Source organism: Anarrhichthys ocellatus, unplaced genomic scaffold, assembly GCF_004355925.1.
Source record: "Anarrhichthys ocellatus isolate YVR2014 unplaced genomic scaffold, GSC_Weel_1.0 scaffold79, whole genome shotgun sequence".
Classification (NCBI taxonomy): domain Eukaryota; kingdom Metazoa; phylum Chordata; class Actinopteri; order Perciformes; family Anarhichadidae; genus Anarrhichthys; species Anarrhichthys ocellatus.
The window spans coordinates 1,160,793-1,183,377 of NW_022280109.1; the positions used below are offsets into that span (position 1 = coordinate 1,160,793).

General features: G+C 39.6%; 1 protein-coding gene across 8 annotated transcripts in view; it reads left to right on the top strand.

Moving 5' to 3' along the window:
- Positions 1–22,585, top strand: part of LOC116398199 (ankyrin-2-like) — a 190,821-nt gene that overhangs the window by 131,729 nt on the left and 36,507 nt on the right. For 6 of the 8 annotated variants that reach the window (XM_031874299.1, XM_031874294.1, XM_031874302.1 and 3 more), the window contains exons 5-25: positions 182–280; positions 1,286–1,471; positions 4,676–4,699; positions 6,217–6,225; positions 6,841–6,939; positions 7,813–7,911; positions 8,126–8,224; positions 9,190–9,387; positions 9,533–9,631; positions 11,298–11,396; positions 11,535–11,633; positions 11,733–11,930; positions 13,673–13,771; positions 14,249–14,347; positions 15,501–15,698; positions 16,133–16,231; positions 16,374–16,472; positions 16,985–17,083; positions 17,175–17,273; positions 17,926–17,998; positions 20,023–20,164. In XM_031874299.1, coding sequence (XP_031730159.1) covers positions 182–280; positions 1,286–1,471; positions 4,676–4,699; positions 6,217–6,225; positions 6,841–6,939; positions 7,813–7,911; positions 8,126–8,224; positions 9,190–9,387; positions 9,533–9,631; positions 11,298–11,396; positions 11,535–11,633; positions 11,733–11,930; positions 13,673–13,771; positions 14,249–14,347; positions 15,501–15,698; positions 16,133–16,231; positions 16,374–16,472; positions 16,985–17,083; positions 17,175–17,273; positions 17,926–17,998; positions 20,023–20,164 — 2,315 coding nt within the window. The remainder of the gene's footprint in view (positions 1–181; positions 281–1,285; positions 1,472–4,675; positions 4,700–6,216; positions 6,226–6,840; positions 6,940–7,812; positions 7,912–8,125; positions 8,225–9,189; positions 9,388–9,532; positions 9,632–11,297; positions 11,397–11,534; positions 11,634–11,732; positions 11,931–13,672; positions 13,772–14,248; positions 14,348–15,500; positions 15,699–16,132; positions 16,232–16,373; positions 16,473–16,984; positions 17,084–17,174; positions 17,274–17,925; positions 17,999–20,022; positions 20,165–22,585) is intronic. The other 2 variants (XM_031874298.1, XM_031874301.1) reach the window with 1 other exon arrangement.

The following is a 22,585-nucleotide window of genomic DNA, read 5'->3' on the forward strand; positions in this document are numbered from 1 at the left end:
AAGTCGTTTAATTCTGCTACCCTCTTGAGAGGCAATGGCAATATCATCTCCTGTATTACTCATTAATATCATGCTAGAGAGCAGTTGTTTTATTTTTGGCTGCATATGGTTGAGTAAATACTGTGTATGTTCATGACCTGTGGTTTATTGGTAACCTCTTGTATTTGCTTGTGTGCTGTAGAATGGATTCACTCCTCTGTACATGGCTGCCCAGGAGAATCACATGGATGTGGTGCGATACCTGCTTGAGAATGGAGGCAACCAGAGCACTGCGACTGAGGTGAGAGGAGTGTGTGTATTTAAGACGACAACATCAGACTATGACTTCACACATAGTCTGGCGACTTGCTAAGTGGAGAGCAGGGTCGTCCTTCAATCAGAGGATCGGCAGTTCGATTAAAATTTTGTGGCATTCATCCTGGAGATGTTGAGACATTCCACCCTGAAAAATGTCAGCATGCTAGTAGCGCCAGTGGAAACGTTATGGGACCACCAAGTCATTAGCACACTTCCTCTGGGAATCATGACGACGAATGACAAAATGTCATGGCTCATGAGTGGTCAGCCGAATCACCACCACCATCAGGAGATCAAAGTCATTTGGATTCATCCTCTGGGGATTACAAATGTCCGTACAAAATGTCATGGCAATCCATTTAGTATTGGTCAAGACATGTAAGTCCTGACCAAAGTGGTTGACTCACTGACTGCCGAACATTGACATGAGTGAGTCTTCCTGCACAGAGGTTTCATATTGAGAATTAACCATGGTTCAACCAGTACAGTCTCTTCTTGTCCTAGTAGGCTTCCAGTTTGCAGTATATGGAGGAAGTGTTGAGTTTTATTGATGGAAGCTTAGCAGTGATAGGAAAAGCTTCAGAGTAAAAATAAATGGTAATAATTAGAGAATTAAAACAGAATTTTCTGTTAAAAATATGAAGTGAGAACAATGCGAAATGGCAATCATATGGCTGTGATTGCCTGATGGAATCAATGCTGGGGAAATGGACATTATTGTGAATTAAACATATCAATCGTTAAAGGACAGGACCTGTAATTACAACCTCTTTATCGTTTTTTACCTGGCCTTGATTAGTGACTTTTTCTCTTCTTCCTATTATTTGAGATTTGGCCATTATTTGAAAACCAAATTTTTGTTGAGAATTTACTGCTTCAGCACTCATTGAATGTCTTTCATCCAAACAAGTCAGAATTTTGGAGATTATCTTTTAGAGTCCTTACTAAATGAGATGGAGCTAAACTTAACTTGTCTTCTTTCACCCAGGATGGTTTCACCCCTCTGGCCATTGCCCTCCAACAGGGCCACAACCAGGTGGTTTCTGTCCTACTGGAGAATGATACTAAAGGCAAGGTCCGCCTGCCTGCCTTGCACATTGCTGCACGCAAGGACGACACCAAGTCAGCCGCCCTGCTCCTCCAGAACGACCACAATGCTGATGTCCAGTCGAAGGTAAGCCCATAGCATCATTTGAGTTGGGGTAGGTTGGCATGTGTGGAAGTCAAGCTAATGTGGTGCTATTTGTTTGTGCCAATGTGTCCATACCGTGGTCATGAGGACTTTTATTAAATATATGAAATATGAGGCTGTGGTGGATTTTGATAGATGAGTAGGTGGAAAGCTGACAACATACAATTACATAGAAGGTGATTACATTCCAGTACTGTGGACGTCTCATGTGTAGGCTGAGCTGTAGTAATGACATTACTGCTGCTGATGACGTTAGAAGCCTCAATGATGAGGTTTCTACATATGTGATGTGTGTTTCTACGTATGGTTATGTTTTAAATACAGGGGGATGTTTCTATATAAGGCAAAGCTGTTCTGAAACACAGGGACTTTTTTGTGTTTGTGTCCAATTATGATATTTAAGCCCATGAAAAAGATTTACATTTGAAATGTTAAGATATCTTCTTGCATTATATTTTTGTCTCCATAGATGACTATAATTCTACCAACAGTACATTTGCTCTGTTTCACCCAGTTGGCGCTACATCTAAATGGGAATCCTATGGGTCCCGATGTGTCATCAGGAATGAGAGTTATCAGGAAAACCAAAACTTAGAAGTCACAGGAATGTATGCCAGTCTCGATAGGCCACCATCATGGTATCATTTTCCATGTCATTGTGGATAAGTTAGTTCAGTACAGCATTACTCAACATTAGGTACCTCCTAAGTCTCTTATTTGAGATGTCCTTGATCGCCATCTCAAAGCTCTTATTTCTGTTCTGAGGAACAAGGAGGGATCTCTGAGGAGCCATGAGAAAGGATACACGAGAGCAGAGAGGGTGACCTCTTGTGATTGATAATGACCATAAAGAGTAAAGGCAGATGTAGCTAGATGTTGTTGTAGCATCATAAAACCTATAGGGAGGAGTCTGAGGTGGAGGTCAACAAAGGCATGAGACTTAATTGTAACTGCCAACTAAGAGTCAAGAGGTGTTCAGTACATGTACGAACACGTCTTTAACACAGAAACTTCAAGCCGATCTGACTAAACTGAATCATGTTACTGACCGAAACAGTAGCTTTTAGCGGTGCAACAATCAGATAACAATCACAGCAGGTGTAAATCCTCCAATTTTATGAATATGATTTAGTGTATGATAGCAGACCACTAACTTGTCGTGATGTACTTTTGCCATGAAGCTGTATTCCTGTGTATAGAGTGTTTGTGTTTCCATCTGTGTGTCTGTGCATATCTCGCTTTCTCTCTTCCTCCTCGTTCAGTGTCTCTGTGCCTGCCACGTCCCTCCTGGTCCTGCCACTAACTGGGTCTCTCCCTCTTTAAATGCCACCTCTCACACACTTCCCCCATCACCCCCCTCCTACCTCGCTGCACCGGTGTCTAAGTGGAGCACTGTCCACTGCATGGAGTGTGCCACTGTCTGCAGGTTGCATGGTGGTGTTAATCAAGGCTGCATGCAACCAATGGGTGGGATCAATCTGGGGTCAATCCGGTAGTGGTGGGAAGTCAGTTACCTGTTGATGTAGGAACAAAGTGTTTCTCCGATAGTGGCTTTAAGTGACGTGGCTCGAGTGGAGATGATTTACTGCACAACTCAGTCGTTTATGCATCTTCCTGAATGTTCGGTATTGCTTCTACAGTTGCTACCGTATATTTCAACAAGGCACCAATTATGTTATGTAACAAAACACTGTGGAGGCAACTCGGGGAACATGCATGCGTTTAGTATAATTCCATATGTGGTTCAGCTGTTGCCTCCCTGCTCAATAAGACTCATTAGGAAAAGCCCAGAGAAGAACAGCTATAAACAGCAGCATGTACAGTCACAAACACATACAGTATGTAAACATGGAACACATATTTCTGTCACACACGGCACAGTTCTATTCAAAAACCAGTACAGTGACCGCCATCTGAACTGTCTGCTTACATGTCAGTTCAATAAACTAATAATCATATTGAAAAAGAAACCTTTCCTGTCAAAAAATCCTGTTTCAAGCAATTAAGGGCAATTTCACAAGCTATAGTCCAGCTGGCTGGTGCGGATCAGAGTAAAATCGATACGCTGGGGGGTGTTTACGAAGGAGTCTTACTTTATTTACTGTGAGCATGAATCCTTTCTCCTCCAGTTCATCAGAAATTACTTTATATACGTCACTATTTCTGTGGACTTTATTTAGAATATTCTGTCGGTTCTCTTCAGCCTGGATTTCAAACAAACATTGGACTTCTGTCCAAGTCAGGCCTATCCACTCATGTCAATCAATTGTAGTCATTTAATCACCTGCATTTTAGTTCACTTCCCTCAATTGGATCAGTTTAGGTTTTCACTGCAGTTGAACCACACTAGGATTCGCTTGGAAACGGTTCAACACAGCTTGGGAAAGGTTGTGACGGGGCATGATGGAGGACTCAAACGCAGACCAGAAGTAGAGTGAAGCAGGAATTTAATGAACACTTATATCAGAACATGAAACTTACAGGAACACAGTGAATCCACGGACGAGACAAGAGATGAGGGGAAAAATCCAGCAGAAAAGAGGCAGAACCGAGGCGGGGAGACAAGGGGAGACGACAATGATCTGGCAGTGAGTGACTGAGAGGCAGGGGTTTATATAGTGGCTGGTAGAGGCAGGTGAAGGGAGTTAGGCTGATGATGAGGGAGGCAGACAGGTGCACTGAATGAGCTGATAGGTGAGTGAGGTGAGTGAGAAATAAGAAGACAGGAGAGAAGGGGCAGAGCTGTGACAAAGGTGGCCGTTTTGGTCCACTCCAGAGTATGATCACTGAGTTCACAACTTCCCAAATGAACCGCACTAGAGTTTGAATCAAACAGGCTAAATATTGGTTTGTGAATGTTCCCAAAAACACTGTTCAATAAATTCTACTTATTACAACTATATTGCAAATAAGCATTTTGCACTATTCTTAAAAAATGTTGGACCAAACAATCATGACCAAATAATTGAAAATGGAAACATTCATTAGCTGCATCTCCACAAGACCTTAAGCTTTGACATATCACCTCTGTGTCAACAAGACATGTAGAGCACACGAAAGGGAAGTGAGCCACACCAGCCACGTCGCTTGCCAGCTTCATTTCAGCACAGCTGTGTTACAGTGCAGTAATGTGTTCAACCATCCTAACTGAACTGATCTTTCCCTCCCTCATTCCTGCTGCTTCAGATGATGGTCAATAGGACTACAGAGGTATACACATGCTCCTTTGATCTCCACAGCTTCACTTTACCGTTCCATCTTCTTATTTCACTGTTCTTTCCCTCCACCATTTATTTTATTTCACTTCACTGCATGGTGTATATAAAGAGCATTTGGTTTATTTTACAGTTTCTGTTGGTTTGTTATAATAAGAGGGTAACATGCACGGCCGACACGAATGGCCAAGCTACTGCCGTGTGTCCTGCGCTCGCACTGTCAGCAAATCTTTCATTTTCAGCTTTAGATCATTTATTCATTCTCTGTGAGCATTTTCATTGTTTTATCCCCAGTTTAAACTTTCTTTGTCACCAGTCAGGACGACCCTTTTGTTTCATATCTGACACCCACAATACATTAACGAACACCTCTAAACAACATCAGTAAGGTTTATTGATTTGTTTTTATTGATCACATTTCTATCCTGCAAGGTTTTGATTTGATGAATACTGTGCTGATGCATCTTTGTGAACAGCTATAAATGTATATTGTCCGCAAGTCTGTCTTGTAATTTTGTCTGTTCGTGTTGTGTTGCATGATTTCTAGGGATGCACTATGACCTTATTGAAAAAAAGTAAAATTAAATTTCCCATTTGTGTGCCCTTAAAAATGCTAAAACTCTGATTTGTATTTTCATATTCAAAATTTATAAATAGGCCACTGACAGAGCAAAAACTTTATTGATCAATAATTTTCACTGTACTACAAAGCATAACATTGCCAAGATAATATTACAATTCAAAGTAAAATGTATCTCTGTTTTCATTTTCCATTGAGCTGACAATGTGCAGTCTGTATAAATCCTGAAAATGCAAACATTTTCTTAAAATCTATAATTGAAATGTCCATTTTCTCACTTTGACAAGTATCATACAGGACGCAAGAGAAGATATTTCCATAATAACAATATTAGCTAAAAACTGGATATAATTCAAATTAAACTTGTATGGTTAAAATTGTTAGATTGCATATTGTCTGCAATTTTAAATATTGAAAATGATGCAGTTCACGCAAAGTCAATATGGCAGTGTTTGGCTTTTTATTTTCATGCTAATATCCATTGTGGCAGTCATTTTGGATTTTCAAACATGTTAAGTAATATGCAAATGTTTTTTCTAAAATCCTTAAAGCACACAAATAGAAACATTTAAATTGATTAAATCATTTAATTTGAATATTATCAATCCTGGTCCTCCAAACATGAAACTTCCTGTTCAAGTATTTTAAATGCATGCTTGTATGTAGATCTCCAAATTACTGGCATATGACTTTCTCTCTTTACCACTACAACAATACTAATGAATTATGAAATGGGAAACTTGTAAAGCTCTAAAGGTCTCACCTTCTTAGCCAAAGACTTGGCATTGTATAGCATGTTGCACCCGTGCTACCTTCATTTGCACCATTCTAAGCTTCTGACTGTGTAAAGTTTTTAAACCATCACGTTAGCCACTGTATTCTTCACACTTTTGTAAACAACTTTTTCACATTAAATCGGACCACACTTACAGAATGGCAAGGTAAGGCAAGAATCTCACAACTACTCCAACCTGCTCTGCAATCTCTAACTTTTCTCATATATTTCTCATTGCTAACTCTATTACTTCTATGACGTACAGTTGACATAGTGCACTTTGGTGTTGATCAGAAATGTTCCCTCGTTATGATTTTACTATCAGTATCATTTGGTGTTGTTTGGGGAGCTAATATTGTTTGTCCATCTTGATGACTCTGTATACTCTACATCTATTTGTTCTGCTTCACTTTTTGTTGTTTTCATTTCCAATCGTATTTTGCAGCCTCAGAAAGGCCTACTTTTACTTTTCTTTCTGTGTTTGATAACCTGCATGAAGAGACATTTCCGAGTGTGTTTTGGGGTTGTGTGTATGGGTGCTACAGATTCTGACTTGAACATTTTAAGAACGGATTTTTACTTTTTCCTGTGACTTTTTATTTCATTTTCTTTGCTCTCAGTTTAGTTTTTGTTCACCTGTGATGCTTGATGCGACTGCTGCATGCTGGGAAGACTAAAGATCAAGAGTCATGACTCAAAGTTCAAGGACATGAAGTAAAGGCTAATGTGTGACCTTTGTCCCCCACCCTGTGTGTTTTACTCTTTCCTGTCTGTCTTCCAGAGTGGATTCACCCCCCTTCATATCGCTGCCCACTATGGCAACGTCAATGTGGCCACACTTCTGCTGAACCGAGGGGCAGCAGTGGACTTCACGGCGAGGGTAGGGTTCCTCACTAATAAGCCCCGTTTTTTGGGCCTGATAAGGGCATGGAAATACAGTATCATTTCACTGGAACACTTCTGCACAGTATTGGGTTTAATTTCTAGCAAATCTGTGATTTTGGAAACCTATAGCATTTGCCTCTTTGTAGTTTGCGGGTTCATCTCTTGAATTTAATTTCTAGCCTTTCAGTGTTTTTTTTGTCCTTTTAATATCATCCAGAAAACAAATTCAGATGTGCTATTTTCAGCCATGCGAGCAGTATGGCTAAAAATAGCTTCTTTTTTTTCTCTAACATGGAGGCTGCAGAGATTTTAAATCGTATGTGGTTAAAAGGTTTGAGAGAATGCACTCGTCCTCTGTCTGTATGAGGCATGCAGCTTCCAGTTTGAGACACTTTCAGACTGGACTGGTTCAAGTATTGCTGAGAAAAAGTATTTTACAGTGTCAGTGTAGAGTGACAGTATTTCAAGGAAACAAGCAAACAGTGAATAGCAACTTAACATAGAATTGAAAAGCACAAGATAACATTTCGACGCAAATACATTTTTATTTTTAAATAAAATACATTTAAGAGTCTCAGTTGATTAGTCAGTTAATTGATGCAAGAAGTAAAAATCACATTACCTTTAAATTAGAGGCTAAATTATAAATTCAGGTTCGTCAATTGTTAAATTACGTTTGAATTTATTTGATTTTAATGGTGATTGTTTTATATATGATTTTATTCTCAAATATAACTACACTAATATTCATCCCTCATATACAAATATATGAGCGTAGATGCAATTTCCATATTAGTAACCTTTTAACAAATATTTTTAATGTGTCTTAACAAATGCCTGTAACTAAAAGTCCTTTTTCTCTCTGTAGAATGGGATTACTCCTCTACATGTGGCGTCCAAGCGTGGCAACACTAACATGGTTGGCCTGTTACTGGACCGTGGCTCTGAGATTGATGCTAAAACAAGGGTGAGTATCGTGCGAAGCCGAACTATAGTATTGTCATATTAGTTATGAAGGGTTAGCCCAAGGTAAGCCATTGACCTCAACAGACAAAAAAACTTGGTAAAAAAAGGAAAAATGATATTTGTAAAGTTAAATTACGGTTGTTGTTTAGCCTCTAGCCAAGTCAATGTTAGTATGTATGACTATTGATACGTTTGTGTGTTTGTGTGCCCTGTAGGATGGATTGACTCCCCTACACTGTGCGGCCCGGAGTGGACATGATACAGCTGTGGAGCTGCTGCTGGAAAGAGGAGCACCCTTGCTGGCCAGGACCAAGGTGTGTCACCTGTGTATTCACCTTTTATACACTTCAAGCATGTTTCTCACTTACCTTTTCAAACTGTGTCATATTTGTCGGTTAACAGATCACTAAGTAGTGAGTGTATACAGTCATCAGCTTCCTCAAAGTTACATTTCCTAACATGAGGTTCTCTACACCACATCGTCCAGTACACATTGTCAGAATGTGGTTCTTTAGGCTTTAAACCTCTTCATGGTGCGGTCAAGAACTGTTTTAAGGAACAGTTTGACATTTTGGGAGATGTAATTTACCCTTGTCAGATGAGAAGATTGACAGCAATTTCATCTTTTAAAGGATTCTTATTTATTAAACAGAAAAAGAGGTGTAACTATAAGACACTGTGCTTTGAAAGTAGTCTTTGGACCCACAACAGCATCCTGTTCATATACAGAAGTAAGGTTACTGTTGGAACTCCACTGTGAACTCCTGCATGTATTGATTATTGTTAGCATTGTGCTCGCTAGCAGGATACAACATATAAATAGGATAACTTTTGAGTTTTTGACAGGTATATTTTTGCACCTTTGACATAGCTAACAGCTCAGTTCCTTTTTGTTTCCCTGCTATCAGTCTATTGATTTAGGCTAAAAAATACCCAATACCCATAGTAGCTGTATTTTTATCAATGTTCTGATTCTGGGTACGACTGCATTTTAAGTGTGTAATGCTTAATTTCAGCAGTATTAGAATAAAAACAAACCATCTCAAATATGAATTAATTCAATGTAAACATCCCAGACACATTTGACATATTATGGCCTTATATAGATTAATCGCTAACATGTTAGCAAGCATTTGCCTATTTACACAGCCAGCAGACACAGAGCAACATTGACTTTCATTTGAAGTTGTGCTTGTGTCTAATATTGACTTTTCTATCTGCTCTGTTTTAATTTCTATCCGTCTCCTTCAAAGTAAATGAGCCCTCTTTCACATTTTAGAACGGGCTGTCTCCTCTTCACATGGCGGCACAAGGCGACCATGTTGAATGCGTCAAACACCTTCTGCAGCACAAGGCTCCCGTTGACGATGTCACGCTGGACTACCTGACAGCGTTACATGTGGCAGCTCACTGCGGTCACTACAGAGTCACCAAACTGCTGCTGGACAAGAGGGCCAACCCCAACGCAAGGGCTCTGGTATGAAACAAAGATATTATGGAACTGTAACAATCCTCCTATGGAAAGATCAAGATAAGGACTGAACAGGCTCTGGTGACTATCATTCAGCTCCGTTGAATATTGTCTGGGTTCATCCTTTACTGTGTTTGTGTGTGTGTGACAGAACGGCTTCACTCCGCTGCACATAGCCTGTAAGAAGAACCGAGTGAAAGTGATGGAGCTGCTGGTCAAATATGGAGCCTCTATCCAGGCCATTACAGAGGTACGTCACTCACCTGAGTGAAAGTGAATGTTTCTCTGAACCTACTGGTACTACCTGATGGGCCAGGGTCTGTTTGGTGTCATACGTCTGGCTTTACCTCACATCATACCAAAGAGGAGTTCTAGATAGTCCTGAAGTTCCCAACTTTTTATTTTGATATTAAGAATAAACTTAAACATAGAATAAATATTGATATATATATAATATGGACTCACACCTTTTTCAACCTTTTTGACAAGAAGCTTTGAAGTCGTACTGCTAAACTTGCCTGCAGCTAACATTAGAAGACAAACTTATTCAGTAAACTATGTACATTTCACTGAACAGCAGCCACTGTGAGATATATTTATGGGGTAATGTTAATTGCTTAAACAAAGAGTAGCACAAATAGTCATCACGTTGACTCAGTACCGTCCTTTACACAGCAATATAACATTAGCTAACATTAGCCACCATAAGCTTCCGCCATACCAGACCAAAAAAGGCTGAGGCAGCAAAACCACTGAGTGTACTGAATTTAGTAAAGGTTAGTTTTATCACTAATGAGTTCAATCTTTAGCTTGTAAGAGGGAAAATGTGTCACTTCTTCTTCCAAATGAGTCACAACTACCACAACTGCATTTCCTTCTGTTCTATTTCTATACAAATGAGATGGCATATTAAAGCAGATATAAAATCATGTAATTATAGTATAGTATTTTATGTATTGGACTGTTTAACTGATGGACTATATTACTCAATACATATTGTTTTTTAGTTAATAATATTATGATATCTTGATTCAATAATTTAACTGTTCATATATTCAACAGTTTTCTTTCTTTTTTTTGGTTATATTTAGGCATACTCAGAACCTTTAATTTAAAACTTTTTGTATGTATTATTTAAGTTCTTCTTTGTTTGATGCAAACATATGCATAGTACAGTATGGATGGCAATGTGACATTGCAGAAATGAAAGAAAAGTACAGTCTAAGCAATTGGAAAACATTTGTGCACCCCTGAATAAAAATCCATACCTAAAAACGGACTGGTCACCTAAAAATTGTGTTCCCATACAACAAGAGTGTAATGTCAATTACGTTTCGAGGGAAACATATTTATTCCCAGATTTTGTTTTTGAGATACCACAAATATGTTTGTAATCATAGTTTGCGGACATCCACGTACAAACAAAAGCAGGACTTTCACCCAGGAGACCTCTGTTGGTGTCCAAACAAACAAACAGCCTTTTTTTAATCCAAACAATGATGTTTTACTAAAACTAACCAGGTAGTTTTGTTGTGTTTTTGTTTTACCTTATTTCAATTTACTACGTTAACCACGTGTTTAAAACGGTGATTGTAATCAGGGAGAAAATACCTTTCCCTCGGAATGTTATTGAGAAATTTGTTTAGTTGTCGGGAACAGGATTTTGTAGGAGACAGAATTGCAAATGTCAGTCAGTTCCTTTATTTTGTACGTTAGTAGTGGAACACTGTTTCCTACTAAGTGTCGCCAACGCTGCTCTAGGGAAAGTAGCTGGTCAGAAATCACCAAAAATTGCCAGATGACATCATGATGACATCATGTACTTAGTTTGATGAGCTCTTCTTGAGTAACAGATGTATGTTCAACATGACTGACTTGTCCTATTGGTCCTCTTTTGCTTCCCTTCCTGTGTCCAGTCTGGTTTGACTCCCATCCACGTAGCAGCCTTCATGGGTCACCTGAACATCGTCCTGCTGCTGCTGCAGAACGGAGCCTCACCCGACGTCAGCAATATTGTGAGTGAAAGTCATTTGTGATTTAGTTAATTTTAAGTGAGAATAGTGACTAGAAATAATACAGTGACCGGTCAGCTGGTTTTATTATGTTTAAATATGTGTGAATTGACCCTGCTGACCTGTATGTTGTGTGTACAGCGTGGGGAAACAGCGTTACACATGGCAGCCAGGGCAGGTCAGGTGGAGGTGGTCAGATGTCTGCTGAGGAACGGAGCAATGGTGGACGCCAGGGCACGGGTGAGACTGCTGTTATCTATAGCAGCACACCAGGGAACAGGTGTACTTTAGGGTTTTGCCACCATGCAGGATCAGAATCAAGTGTTTATTTTTCTTCAGGAGGATCAGACTCCCCTCCACATTGCGTCCCGTCTGGGAAAAACAGAGATTGTGCAGCTGTTGCTGCAACACATGGCCCATCCGGACGCTGCCACAACCAACGGCTACACCCCCCTCCACATCTCTGCTAGGGAGGGCCAGGTGGAGACCGCCTCTGTCCTGCTAGAGGCCGGAGCTTCACACTCACTGGCCACCAAGGTGGGTTGAGGAGACATGATTTGTCTTTTAATCTGGCTACTTTTCCCTCCAGCTAAGTCCTAGAAGCATTCCAAGAGTAGTCAGCAGGGCTCAATACTGACTTGTAAAAGTGGTTGACACATCAGCTTTTGGTTTGCTGGAACTAAAAATATGATGCCATTTTTTGTCACCTGATATTTTGAGTAATTAAGATACTTTACAGTTACAAACAACTTAATTTGCTTTGCCATTGTCTTTAAAACAGATGCCTTTGTGCACGTGAGTAAACAAATCAGCTCACGTGTATCAATGTCTGTTTCTGTTTCTGACTGTAACAGCAATGTTTAAATCACTGATACAACAAATATTAAATATGAATGTATTTTGGGGTGCAGGTTTTGCTTTTTGCTTTTCCTATTTTCACATGTTAGAAGTGGTTTGCACTGATGGCAGCCAAAGGACAAGGATTAGTTGCCAATTTTTGAAATGGTTGCCAATAGGAACCTGGCAACCCTTACTGTCTGTCCCTGATTGAGGATTTCATTATTTCATGGAATGACGTCAAAGACCAAATGCCTCCCAGCCATGTGGGGAATACACTTTTGATGAGAAAATGAATATCAATCTAGCTGTAGTCAGGACACTGTTAGCCTGGCTCAGATAGTAAAGCAGGTACAGTATTACTGTATGTGCAGGTCTCTGTCTGACCCACTTGAATAATTGACGATGCTGTGAATCTTTCCTCTGAAGCCTGAACGCAGATGTATCATCATCACTGTGGAGGTGTTCACCAGAAGAAGCCGCTGAGGCACTTTGCATCCAGACAAATTAGTCCTTTAATGTATTCATACGCCATGAAGGGTGAGACAAAGCTCTCTGTGATGCAGTGTGTTCGTTAGGGTTCAGTGGTTATCCTCTCTCCCACCCTTGATGTCTCTCTCTTGGTTTCCCTCTGGGGAAGAAGGGTGTGGCTGTTGCTACGGAAACAAAATCAGGAAAAGTTGTTTTCATGCAAGGATAACGCTCTCCATCCATCCAAGCATGTTCATAATCGTCCTTATCCTTGATTTGCGAAGGGTTGTTTTGTCCAATCACCTATTACATCAGATATAATCCAGGGTTTGACAAACAAAGGATTGTTGCATCCATGGGCAGGGCTTGGTCATAAAAACACTGATCATGTGGTTTCTGTCAGCTCCAGACTAGTCATACTATTTAGTTAAAGGGCCCCCTCTGCTGGATTCATTGTGAAAGGATTATATTTCATATTTTTGGTTAAGGTTACCGAGAGTTGCATCAGCATGTCAGTCGGCTGGGTGTTCTTTCTATTGTTTTATGTCACTAACAAAACAGACACCCATTGTCCCTCAAGGAATCATATCTGATGAGAATTGACTTTTATTTTGTATCTAAAAATATTTTGTCAATATGTAAAACATTCTAGTCTGGTGGACTATTTCCCATGTTGCTGAACAACGTAGGGCCATGCCATATACAATGGTCCAACTTATGGATATATGTAGATGTAAATCTAAAAAATATAAAAGGGAGGGGACATAGTTATATTATAATAACAAATTCAAATGAAATAAATAAATAAATAATTTGCTTGTGTCTTACGGTATTGAAATAATATGAATATTTATGTAGAGAGAGATCATATAATAACACTAATAACAGAAATGTATGTCTGACCTGAGATGATATCCTGTATTTACTGTCTTTAAACTTTGATCTCCTTTCTCTGGCTCTTCCCTCCACAGAAAGGTTTTACTCCCCTGCATGTATCCTCCAAGTACGGAAGCCTAGATGTAGCCAAACTTCTGCTGCAGCGTCAAGCTCCACCTGATTTTGCTGGAAAAGTAAGCATTCAAAATATAAACCATCTTAATCTTTATAGTTTTTGGAGTACAATCTATGAGATGTTGCTTATGATGTAAAATATAATTAAAAATATGCCCACTCTCTAAATGTTTTGGTGAATCCTTTTTGTGCCTGTCAATTTAAAATGTTTTTTAATCTAAAACGGGTTTTGCAATTTTTCTGTATTGAGGTTAAGTTGACTACAAGAGCAGTGGTAAGCCTAGTTTCAATAAAGCCATTCCCTCATTTGGATTAACTGTGCTAAATTCCAGAAAACATACAACAGATAACAGAAGCCTGTTTACTTCAAAATCCCTTTGATCCTTTCAGCTTTTGCTGTCCAATATATCTTTAATTCATCTCAACCTGCAGTCTAACCCCCTTTAACAAGTCCTCTTAACTGTGTGTGGGTTAATGTCTTGGTGCTGCACTAACTGCTGTCTAAACCTTGTGCGCTCACCATCCATCCCTCATAGAATGGCCTCACCCCGCTACATGTCGCAGCACATTACGATAACCAGAAGGTGGCGCTCCTGCTTTTGGACAAAGGAGCGTCCCCCCACACCATGGCCAAGGTGAGAGTCCACAGTAAAGAGCTGACTCTGATACAAATAATTGTCAAGTGTAAGATGTGTGAAGCAGTGGACAGTTTAGCATGAAGGTACAAATGGGATGGTCCAATCGGACCATGCGTAACGTGCCATCATAAACATCATAAACATACTGTTGAAACCAGTAGAAATCTTTCCAGCGGTAGCAGTCGAACAGATGGAATCCACTAGGAAAAGGTCTCTAACCTTTAGGCCACTGCTGAAAACAAAAGCTTGACTGATGTTTTATCTCCTGATATTGAAGCTTGGTGTTGAAAGTAGTAGACAGGACGATATCAAGCCGAACTTAAAATGCAAAACAGCCATTTTATATTTTGAGTCAACAATTGTCTCTTTTGTTTTTAATTAAGACACCTCAAACCAATGGTAAATGAGGCAACATGGAATTCTTGACTGTTATCTTCTTTTAGCTCCCAGTGAAATTGACTGTTTCGAAGTCATTATTATGTTTATTTTTATTTTTTTGCTTTACAAATATACCGTAGTTTCATTTTTGATAAGGCTTATTTCCTGAAACAGCTCACTGTAGTCTTTAACAAACGTTACTCAACCAGGAGAAAATGGTGTATTTGTTGGGGACTATTTTGAGCTGAGGATTAACACACATTTGGTGCTGTAGTGAGTATTTTGGAGCAGCAGGTGGGTGTTTGTGGGATTGAGTCCAAATAAACTACAGCGTGTGTGTTCATGATGATGATGCAACATGTCACCCAGTCCAACAGTGTGGCTCACTGGTTTGTTTTAATAACAATGGAGCTCTACGGCACACAGGAAGAAGAGATATCAGGCTTTGATACACACAATGCTTGGTGGTTTGCCTGTACACATGAGATTTGTTGACATTGAATATATAGCCAGCCTTGTCCTCTAATACTCGTCAAATCACCTGGTAAGATGTGTATGTTAGTAGTGTGCTACTAACATTCTGAAAACATATTCATTATATTTGGCATAAAACATTTGAGATTATTTTACAACATTAGAGGATAACCTGAAGTGACACCAAGGCTGTCAAGGTTAGTTCCTAAAAAGCGTGTTGTTATGTGAGGCTTTCAGCCGACGAGTCAGCAGTCTCAGTTATCGCTCTGCAGTGACACCAGTTTCTCTCATGAACCAGAATGGCTACACTCCGCTCCACATCGCCGCAAAGAAGGACCAGATGGAGATCGCCACGGTGCTGCTGCAGTACGGAGCCGAGACCAACAACCTGACCAAGCAGGGTGTCACTCCGCTCCATCTGGCCTCCCAGGAGGGCCACGCTGACATGGCTGCCCTGCTCATGAGCAAGGAAGCTCAGGTCAACGTCCAAACTAAGGTACTGTGGAGTAATACAGCAACAAATCCTCAACGCAAGACAACAACATCACAAGTAGAATTACCATAAACAGTCTTTTTGGTTAAGTATTTCTTAATTTGAGGAACAACCCATTAATTATACCTCTAGTATCATATTGTGTGAGAGGCTATAAATCATTTCACTTCTGCTGTTGTGCCTTGTTACAGTTACAGTTACAGTAACACTATTAAATCTCTTGGGAAATCAGAAAGTCTGAGTAAATGACAGAACATTTACATACTGCCATCTAGGTTTGTCTTTAATCACCCTGTCAATGATGAAATAATGTGAAGACAAAGTCTATCTTCTTCACAGTGTCAACGTAGCCACATTAGCTCATTTGACTGGACAGAATGTGGTCTGAATGTGTCTGTTGTAACACTGTAAGTGTTCTGTGTGTGTTCCTCATGCAGAGCGGCCTGACTGCCCTCCATCTGGCGGCCCAGGAGGATAAAGTGGCTGTTGGCGAGATCCTATCCAAACACGGAGCCAACCTCGACCAGCAGACCAAAGTAGGAACATACTTTTTCCATTTTCTGTGTTTATCCTCACACCTCCTGTCTGGTTATAGGATGATATCATTCAGTCTCCCGTTCAGCTGAAATCTCCGTCCTCAATAACAGTATTCTCACAATGTTTCCTGTTGTTTTGCAGTTGGGATACACCCCGCTAATTGTAGCATGTCACTATGGTAATGCCAAGATGGTCAACTTCCTGCTTCAGAATGGAGCAAATGTCAATGCCAAAACCAAGGTACTGAAACTAAAGTAAAGCTCTCAGATACCATTTTTAACATTCATTATTTAATATTCATGCTTTTATTATATAATCATCACTACTATTATCATTTCTAACATGCTTTTTTTTAAGTCAATGAGAACATTTTCTCATTAGACCAAAATATTTTAAACATTATAACAATATATTTTCATGTTATTTATATCTACTCACAACATATTTTTTTTTGATAAACAAAACATCATTTTATTTAAAAAAAATTGTCTAGTTATTACACAACACATATGTAGCTTGTTAAAATGTGAAACTTCTACTTTAACTTCATTCCAACTTTTCTCGTTAAAACTTTATATTCTCTTCTAGTTAGAAGTCGGTAACTTATTTATATCAGAGACACACATTTTGTGAGGTTCATTTTATTTCACCCACAAACCATTTCTCATCAGCTGCCTGAATGTTAAAGACCTTTTTGAATGAAAGCAAACTTTGAATAATCTATTTATTTAACGATTTTCTTTCCTTTCCAGAATGGATACACTCCCCTTCACCAGGCAGCCCAGCAAGGAAACACACACATCATTAACGTACTACTGCAAAACGGTGCCAAGCCCAACGCTGTCACTGTGGTATGTGAACAGCCACAGAACACACGCACACACACACACACACTTTAAAGTACAAAGACACACAACTCATCCACTGTGCTTCCTCGTCCAGAATGGTAACACTGCCCTGGGTATCGCTCGGAGGCTGGGCTACATATCTGTGGTGGATACGCTGAGAGTCGTCACTGAGGAGATCATTACCACCACAACGGTACGCCACATTATCAACATTATAACATTATAATCTAAAGTTCTAGGTTGTGTTATAGACGGCAAGAATCTGTGCTGGATTGGACATTTGTATTGGTGGAAACCCTAAATTAGTATTTTTAATTAGATTTTTAATATAATGAACCATCAAATGATTATTATTGCACACATAATGCGTTTAGAGCCCAGTGATCACTGTTGCAGCATAAAACACATGTCATTAGAGCAACTATATGCTTTGAAAGAAGAAGAAGAATACATTTTTCCACTTACAAATTAAAGGTATCATTCATAAGCAATAAAACACACCCTGACTTAATACATATGTGGTTGCTATACAAAACCTTAAAGAGCTTAAGCTTGAAATTGCTTCCCTTATTACAATTAGCTGTCTCTAGTACGTTGTCCACCCGGTCTATATCAATGAGGGTAAGTATTAAAACCTCTTCTCAGTATAATGCAGTATAATATCCATAATGACAAATCAGTTGAATCAACACGTCTCTGAAACAGTTTCAACGAACACTGAACACCTTCAAGAAATTGAGGATTTATTGCAGATCTATTGTGTTACACTACAGCTAGGTTTCAGCTAGGTTTACTACCAGGTGTGAAATAGAGTTAATGGGATCCCTTTCCTCCCATGCTGCCAGACCGTGACGGAAAAACACAAGCTGAACGTGCCAGAGACCATGACTGAAGTGCTGGATGTCTCGGATGAAGAGGGTGAGTCATGTTGTACATTGGAGCCTGTCAACATCAACCCACAGTGGAGTCCCCCTAAAGGAAAGAGATCCGTCAGTGGTATTCTGACCAAGTGTCCCAACAACGCTGTGATGAGTCACTGAACTACATCTACTGTTTGTCCCACAGCAAAGATCTGTTTGTGTTCTTGACTTTGTGGTTGAAACCAAATGAGCTTACTGGTTACTTGGTGTCCCTGCTAGTAAGTAAATGTTAGGGTTTCCATTACTGTAAGTAGGGAACTTTATACATCTGTAAAATGACCAATGTTCTCTTTTCATTGGTTTATTGGTCAAATTTCCCAGTCTGAACATTGGATTTGTCAGGTGGCCATTAGAACAACTCCAAATATATTCTAGTGTAACTCCATGTCTGATAGATGCATTAATAGGTTAGTTGTTGCTAATGCAATGTTAATGTTAGCAATTACAGTGTTAATGTGTCACATATTGTGTTCACAGCCTGTTCTGCTGCCCGCAAGTGGGCAACAAAGATGAATTGATTAATGCAGATTTAAGGAGATTGCTAACCAAACTAGTACTGTAACTTCGATTAGCTCACAACACAGACTGCGCAACAAGACATTTAACTGGTCTACATTCATTCCCATCTTTAAACCTTTAATTTCATGTCAAATTTTGCAGGAATTGTCAATACGGAATATCTGCTATTGACATCAATAACAGTTTAATAACCTAAATTAGATTTAGCCCAATTCTATTTCAAGCCCAAATTGTGTTTCAGTTCAGAGATCTTTTCTGCCATGAGCAGATTTAAGGAAGTAGTGAGTGACTATGCTGTCAGCCCACAGCATTGAAAACCATTGATGATGATGTTATGTCAGACGACCCCATGGACGAGGAAGGTACTCAGCACGGTGCTTTGTGTGAGGAGTGGGGGAGTGTGTAATGCATGGTGAAGGAGCCTGTACCACCTGCTGTTTGGTTAAATGCTGCAATACTAAACTGTAGTGTGGTATGTGGAGACTAGTGACACAGAGAGAACGTGCTTGAAGTTGACCTGAGCCACAACGATTTCTCTTGTGAGGGTCCTCTTATTAGAAGTCTCATAGCGTCAATACACATGAAAACACAACTAACACAGGGAGACAGGGCTAACCACTGCACCACCGTGCTGCCCGTATTTAAAATAGAAATGTAAAAACACAACAATGTGTGGTTTAAAGGGGAGTTACAGTACATGAAGAGAGCCAGGCTTTCTGTATCCTCCGGTCTTAATGCTAAGCTAGACTCATTGCCTGCCAACTACAGCGCCATACATAATGTACAAATATGAAAGTGGTATCTATTTTTTTTGTCTACCTTTCTGGATGAAAGCAAATCAACTTTATTTCAAAATATTCAGAATTGAACTGTATGTTTTTTCCGAAAATGTTTGTTCTCCAGAGAAGTTCAGGGCAAACAGATTGAAAATACTTCTTGTCACTTCAAAGCTTATATCCAACACCACAATGAAACATTATAATATTCTGACTCCCTGGAATGCTGCTAAAACAATTCCCACCTCAACACGGCCTTTTGCATCTCAAGTGGGTGTTAGCATTAGTATTACTATTCATTTGATGTAATTGCCCAAAGATGTAGATTCAGGGCAGCTTTGGAATCAGAGTGAGTATAGGAATAATTAGTGGGTTGTATGTTTTTTTTATCATTTCAAATACAACAGTGACCCACATTAAGAAGAATATTAAAGAGTAGTAGTGAAACTCACTCAATGCCCGAAATGCCTTCAACTAAACATGAACATGATAACTCACAGTATGATGTCTTTCATTTTTAAAATATAATCGCTGACAAGGCTGAATTTATCCAATATAATAATGACTATAATAAATAATAATGACGAAATGCTGTGAGCCCCAGGCCGCAATTTAATGTCTATGTTCATGTCACTCAATGATAACACTCACCCAAAAACCTGGAGTGTTGCTTTCATCTGTTTGTTTTGTTTTCATTCACCTCCACCCTTCCCTTTTCTCTCCCAAGGTGATGACACGATGACCGGTGACGGAGGGGAGTATCTGAGGGCCGAGGACCTCAGGGAGCTAGGAGATGACTCCCTTCCAGGACAGTATCTGGACGGAATGAACTACCTCCGCTTCAGCCTGGAGGGGGGGCGCACTGACAGGTACATCAAACTCTGTCACATGTTTAACTTTACCAACAAGCAGCTCACACAATTTGACTGGGGCTCAGAGTCGCTTTGGTGAACCAACTGACTAAAACTATGTCTGGAAGTGAGGAACTTATTCTTACATAGGTTGCATCTGACCCAGCAAATGTTTACGCTCGTCTGCTTCATGCACTAACAAATGCTCATCTGCTCCATGGAGCAAACAATTGTTCCTTGTGTTCCAAACACTGTTTAAAAGCAGTAAATTAAGCTGTTGTTCTCATTTTAAAACACTCTGACGGCCCGCCCGCGGGCCGTCAGAGTGTTAAGTGTAGATTTGTGTCATGTACACAACTGCTCTGTAAAGATGAGTATTAATGTGATATCTCATTAGAAAGCTACGGTTCTTGTAATTCGATTTATGCAAACCATTTCAAGATACAATAACAACAGCAGGTATAACATCTCTGTCAAACAAGCACTCCAAAAATAGCCGATAAAATATCGCCGTGACTCACCGATTATGATTCATAACGTCTCCCTCGTTCATGCTAGTCCAGCAAAAACGGAATTGCTAGGTGGCTAAGGGTCCACACGATCCAATCCAGTAAAAGATTTAGTCCAAAACACATTAGTACATCCATAAAGACCCACGGGGGGCTGTTGCATCATTTCAAATTAGCCAGCAGATATCATAATTCGGTCATAATTTCACTTTTCATGTCAACAGAGTGGAGATTTTCATCGCAAAATGGAGGCTGCATTCCGCCGGTTAGATTGACACCTCATTTGACCCAATAGGAGCTTCTATAGCCCGGTCACATTCTGGAACAGCCAACGAGAGTCCGCTTTGAAAGACAATGCCCGCCTCTCTTCTTTGAGTAAACTCGAGCCAATCGCAACAGATTCCATTGAATCTCAGGCTCCATATAGCCAATGAAATTACGAAGAGAAGGATATGCAGATTCAGCAGATTGCACCCTGGGAAAGTTTTCAAAACTGAAATTCAATACCGTGAGTCAAGTACCTGAGACCGATTATCTAGAGCAAAGTCTGGTTCATGGGAATTTTCAAGAATCTGTGAAAGTTGATAATGGTTAAATATGTTATAGTTAACCATACATCAACATAAATAAACTGTAGTTTCAATTTCGGACACATAGTTTATTGTAGTATATGGATTTTGATGTGGTGACAGCCAGCCTCCAAATGTGTTTTTATGCAGCTGCACTCTTAGTAAGCCACATGTAAAATATAAATTTTCTGTGGTATTGTTATCAAATTCTAACTTCTACCAGGTACCATGACTCCATGCTGTCGTCGCAGTGTATTTTCCAGCTCATAAGTCCCAGCCATAGATAACTGCTGCCATCTGTTGGCCAAAACAAATCCAGGCGGAAATAAAAACCTTCTTTTTCAGTGTGTTGTAAACTCCATAGCTCAATGCTAGTAGCACTTACAGTGATTCTGACTGATTGTGAAGAAACTTCAGAGTGTTACCGTTCAATAGAGACTAAAACCACACATGTACTCCCAATGGTTCAATAAGAGCTGTCAGTTTACTTTGGGTACGCCTTGGATAGGCGTTTTAGGCAAATTTTACAGAAGTGGTAAGAGGTTCCTCTTTGTGATACGTAAAATCCACTTTTGACCCTGTTCTAATGCAATTATTGATATTTGCTGTATATGGTTGATCTAACTTTATCATCACCATTCCTCTTGAGGACAAAAACTCACAAACTGCCTGTATTTGTATGTGTGTGTGTGTGTATGTGTATTTATGTGTTTTGCAACCTCTCCTGCTCATACTTCATCATTGGTCTTCCTTGTCATGCCTTCATAGTCGAATGCAAAGGTATGTGTTGACGCTGGCCTTCATCTTCATCAGTCTGTCTCCCTTTAGCTGGATATTGCACTTATTTTAGGAGTGAATGAAATTAGATAGTTATTTAAATCACATCTTTGTGTTTCGTAAGTGTTGGTTGGTATTCTGTTCACCACTTTGGCCCATCCATTCATGGTCCCCAGAGGATGAGTACTAATGACTTTGGTAATCTCCGTGTTTGTTTTTTATCTGCTCCATCATCAGGTCGAAACTTATTGACTTTGGTTTATAACCAAATACTTAATAGCATTCCCATCAGCTTCAACTATAGTTTAGGTTAACTGATAATTTGCAAAATGGTAAACATTATAGCTGCTTAAAATCAGCTGTTAGCATAGCCAGTGTGAGCATGTTAGCATGTTTGTATTCAGTTTTGTTTGAAGTATTACTGTACAACCTTACAGTAGTACTCACCTGCTAGTGTGACTTTAGACTCTTAGTCTTTCTAGATTAGCGCTGTTAAGCTAGTAAAATGTAAAACGTGTGTGAGACAATGCTAGCCTAGATGCAGTTAATATTCTTATTTTGTTCTTGTTCTTGTTAAGAAAACA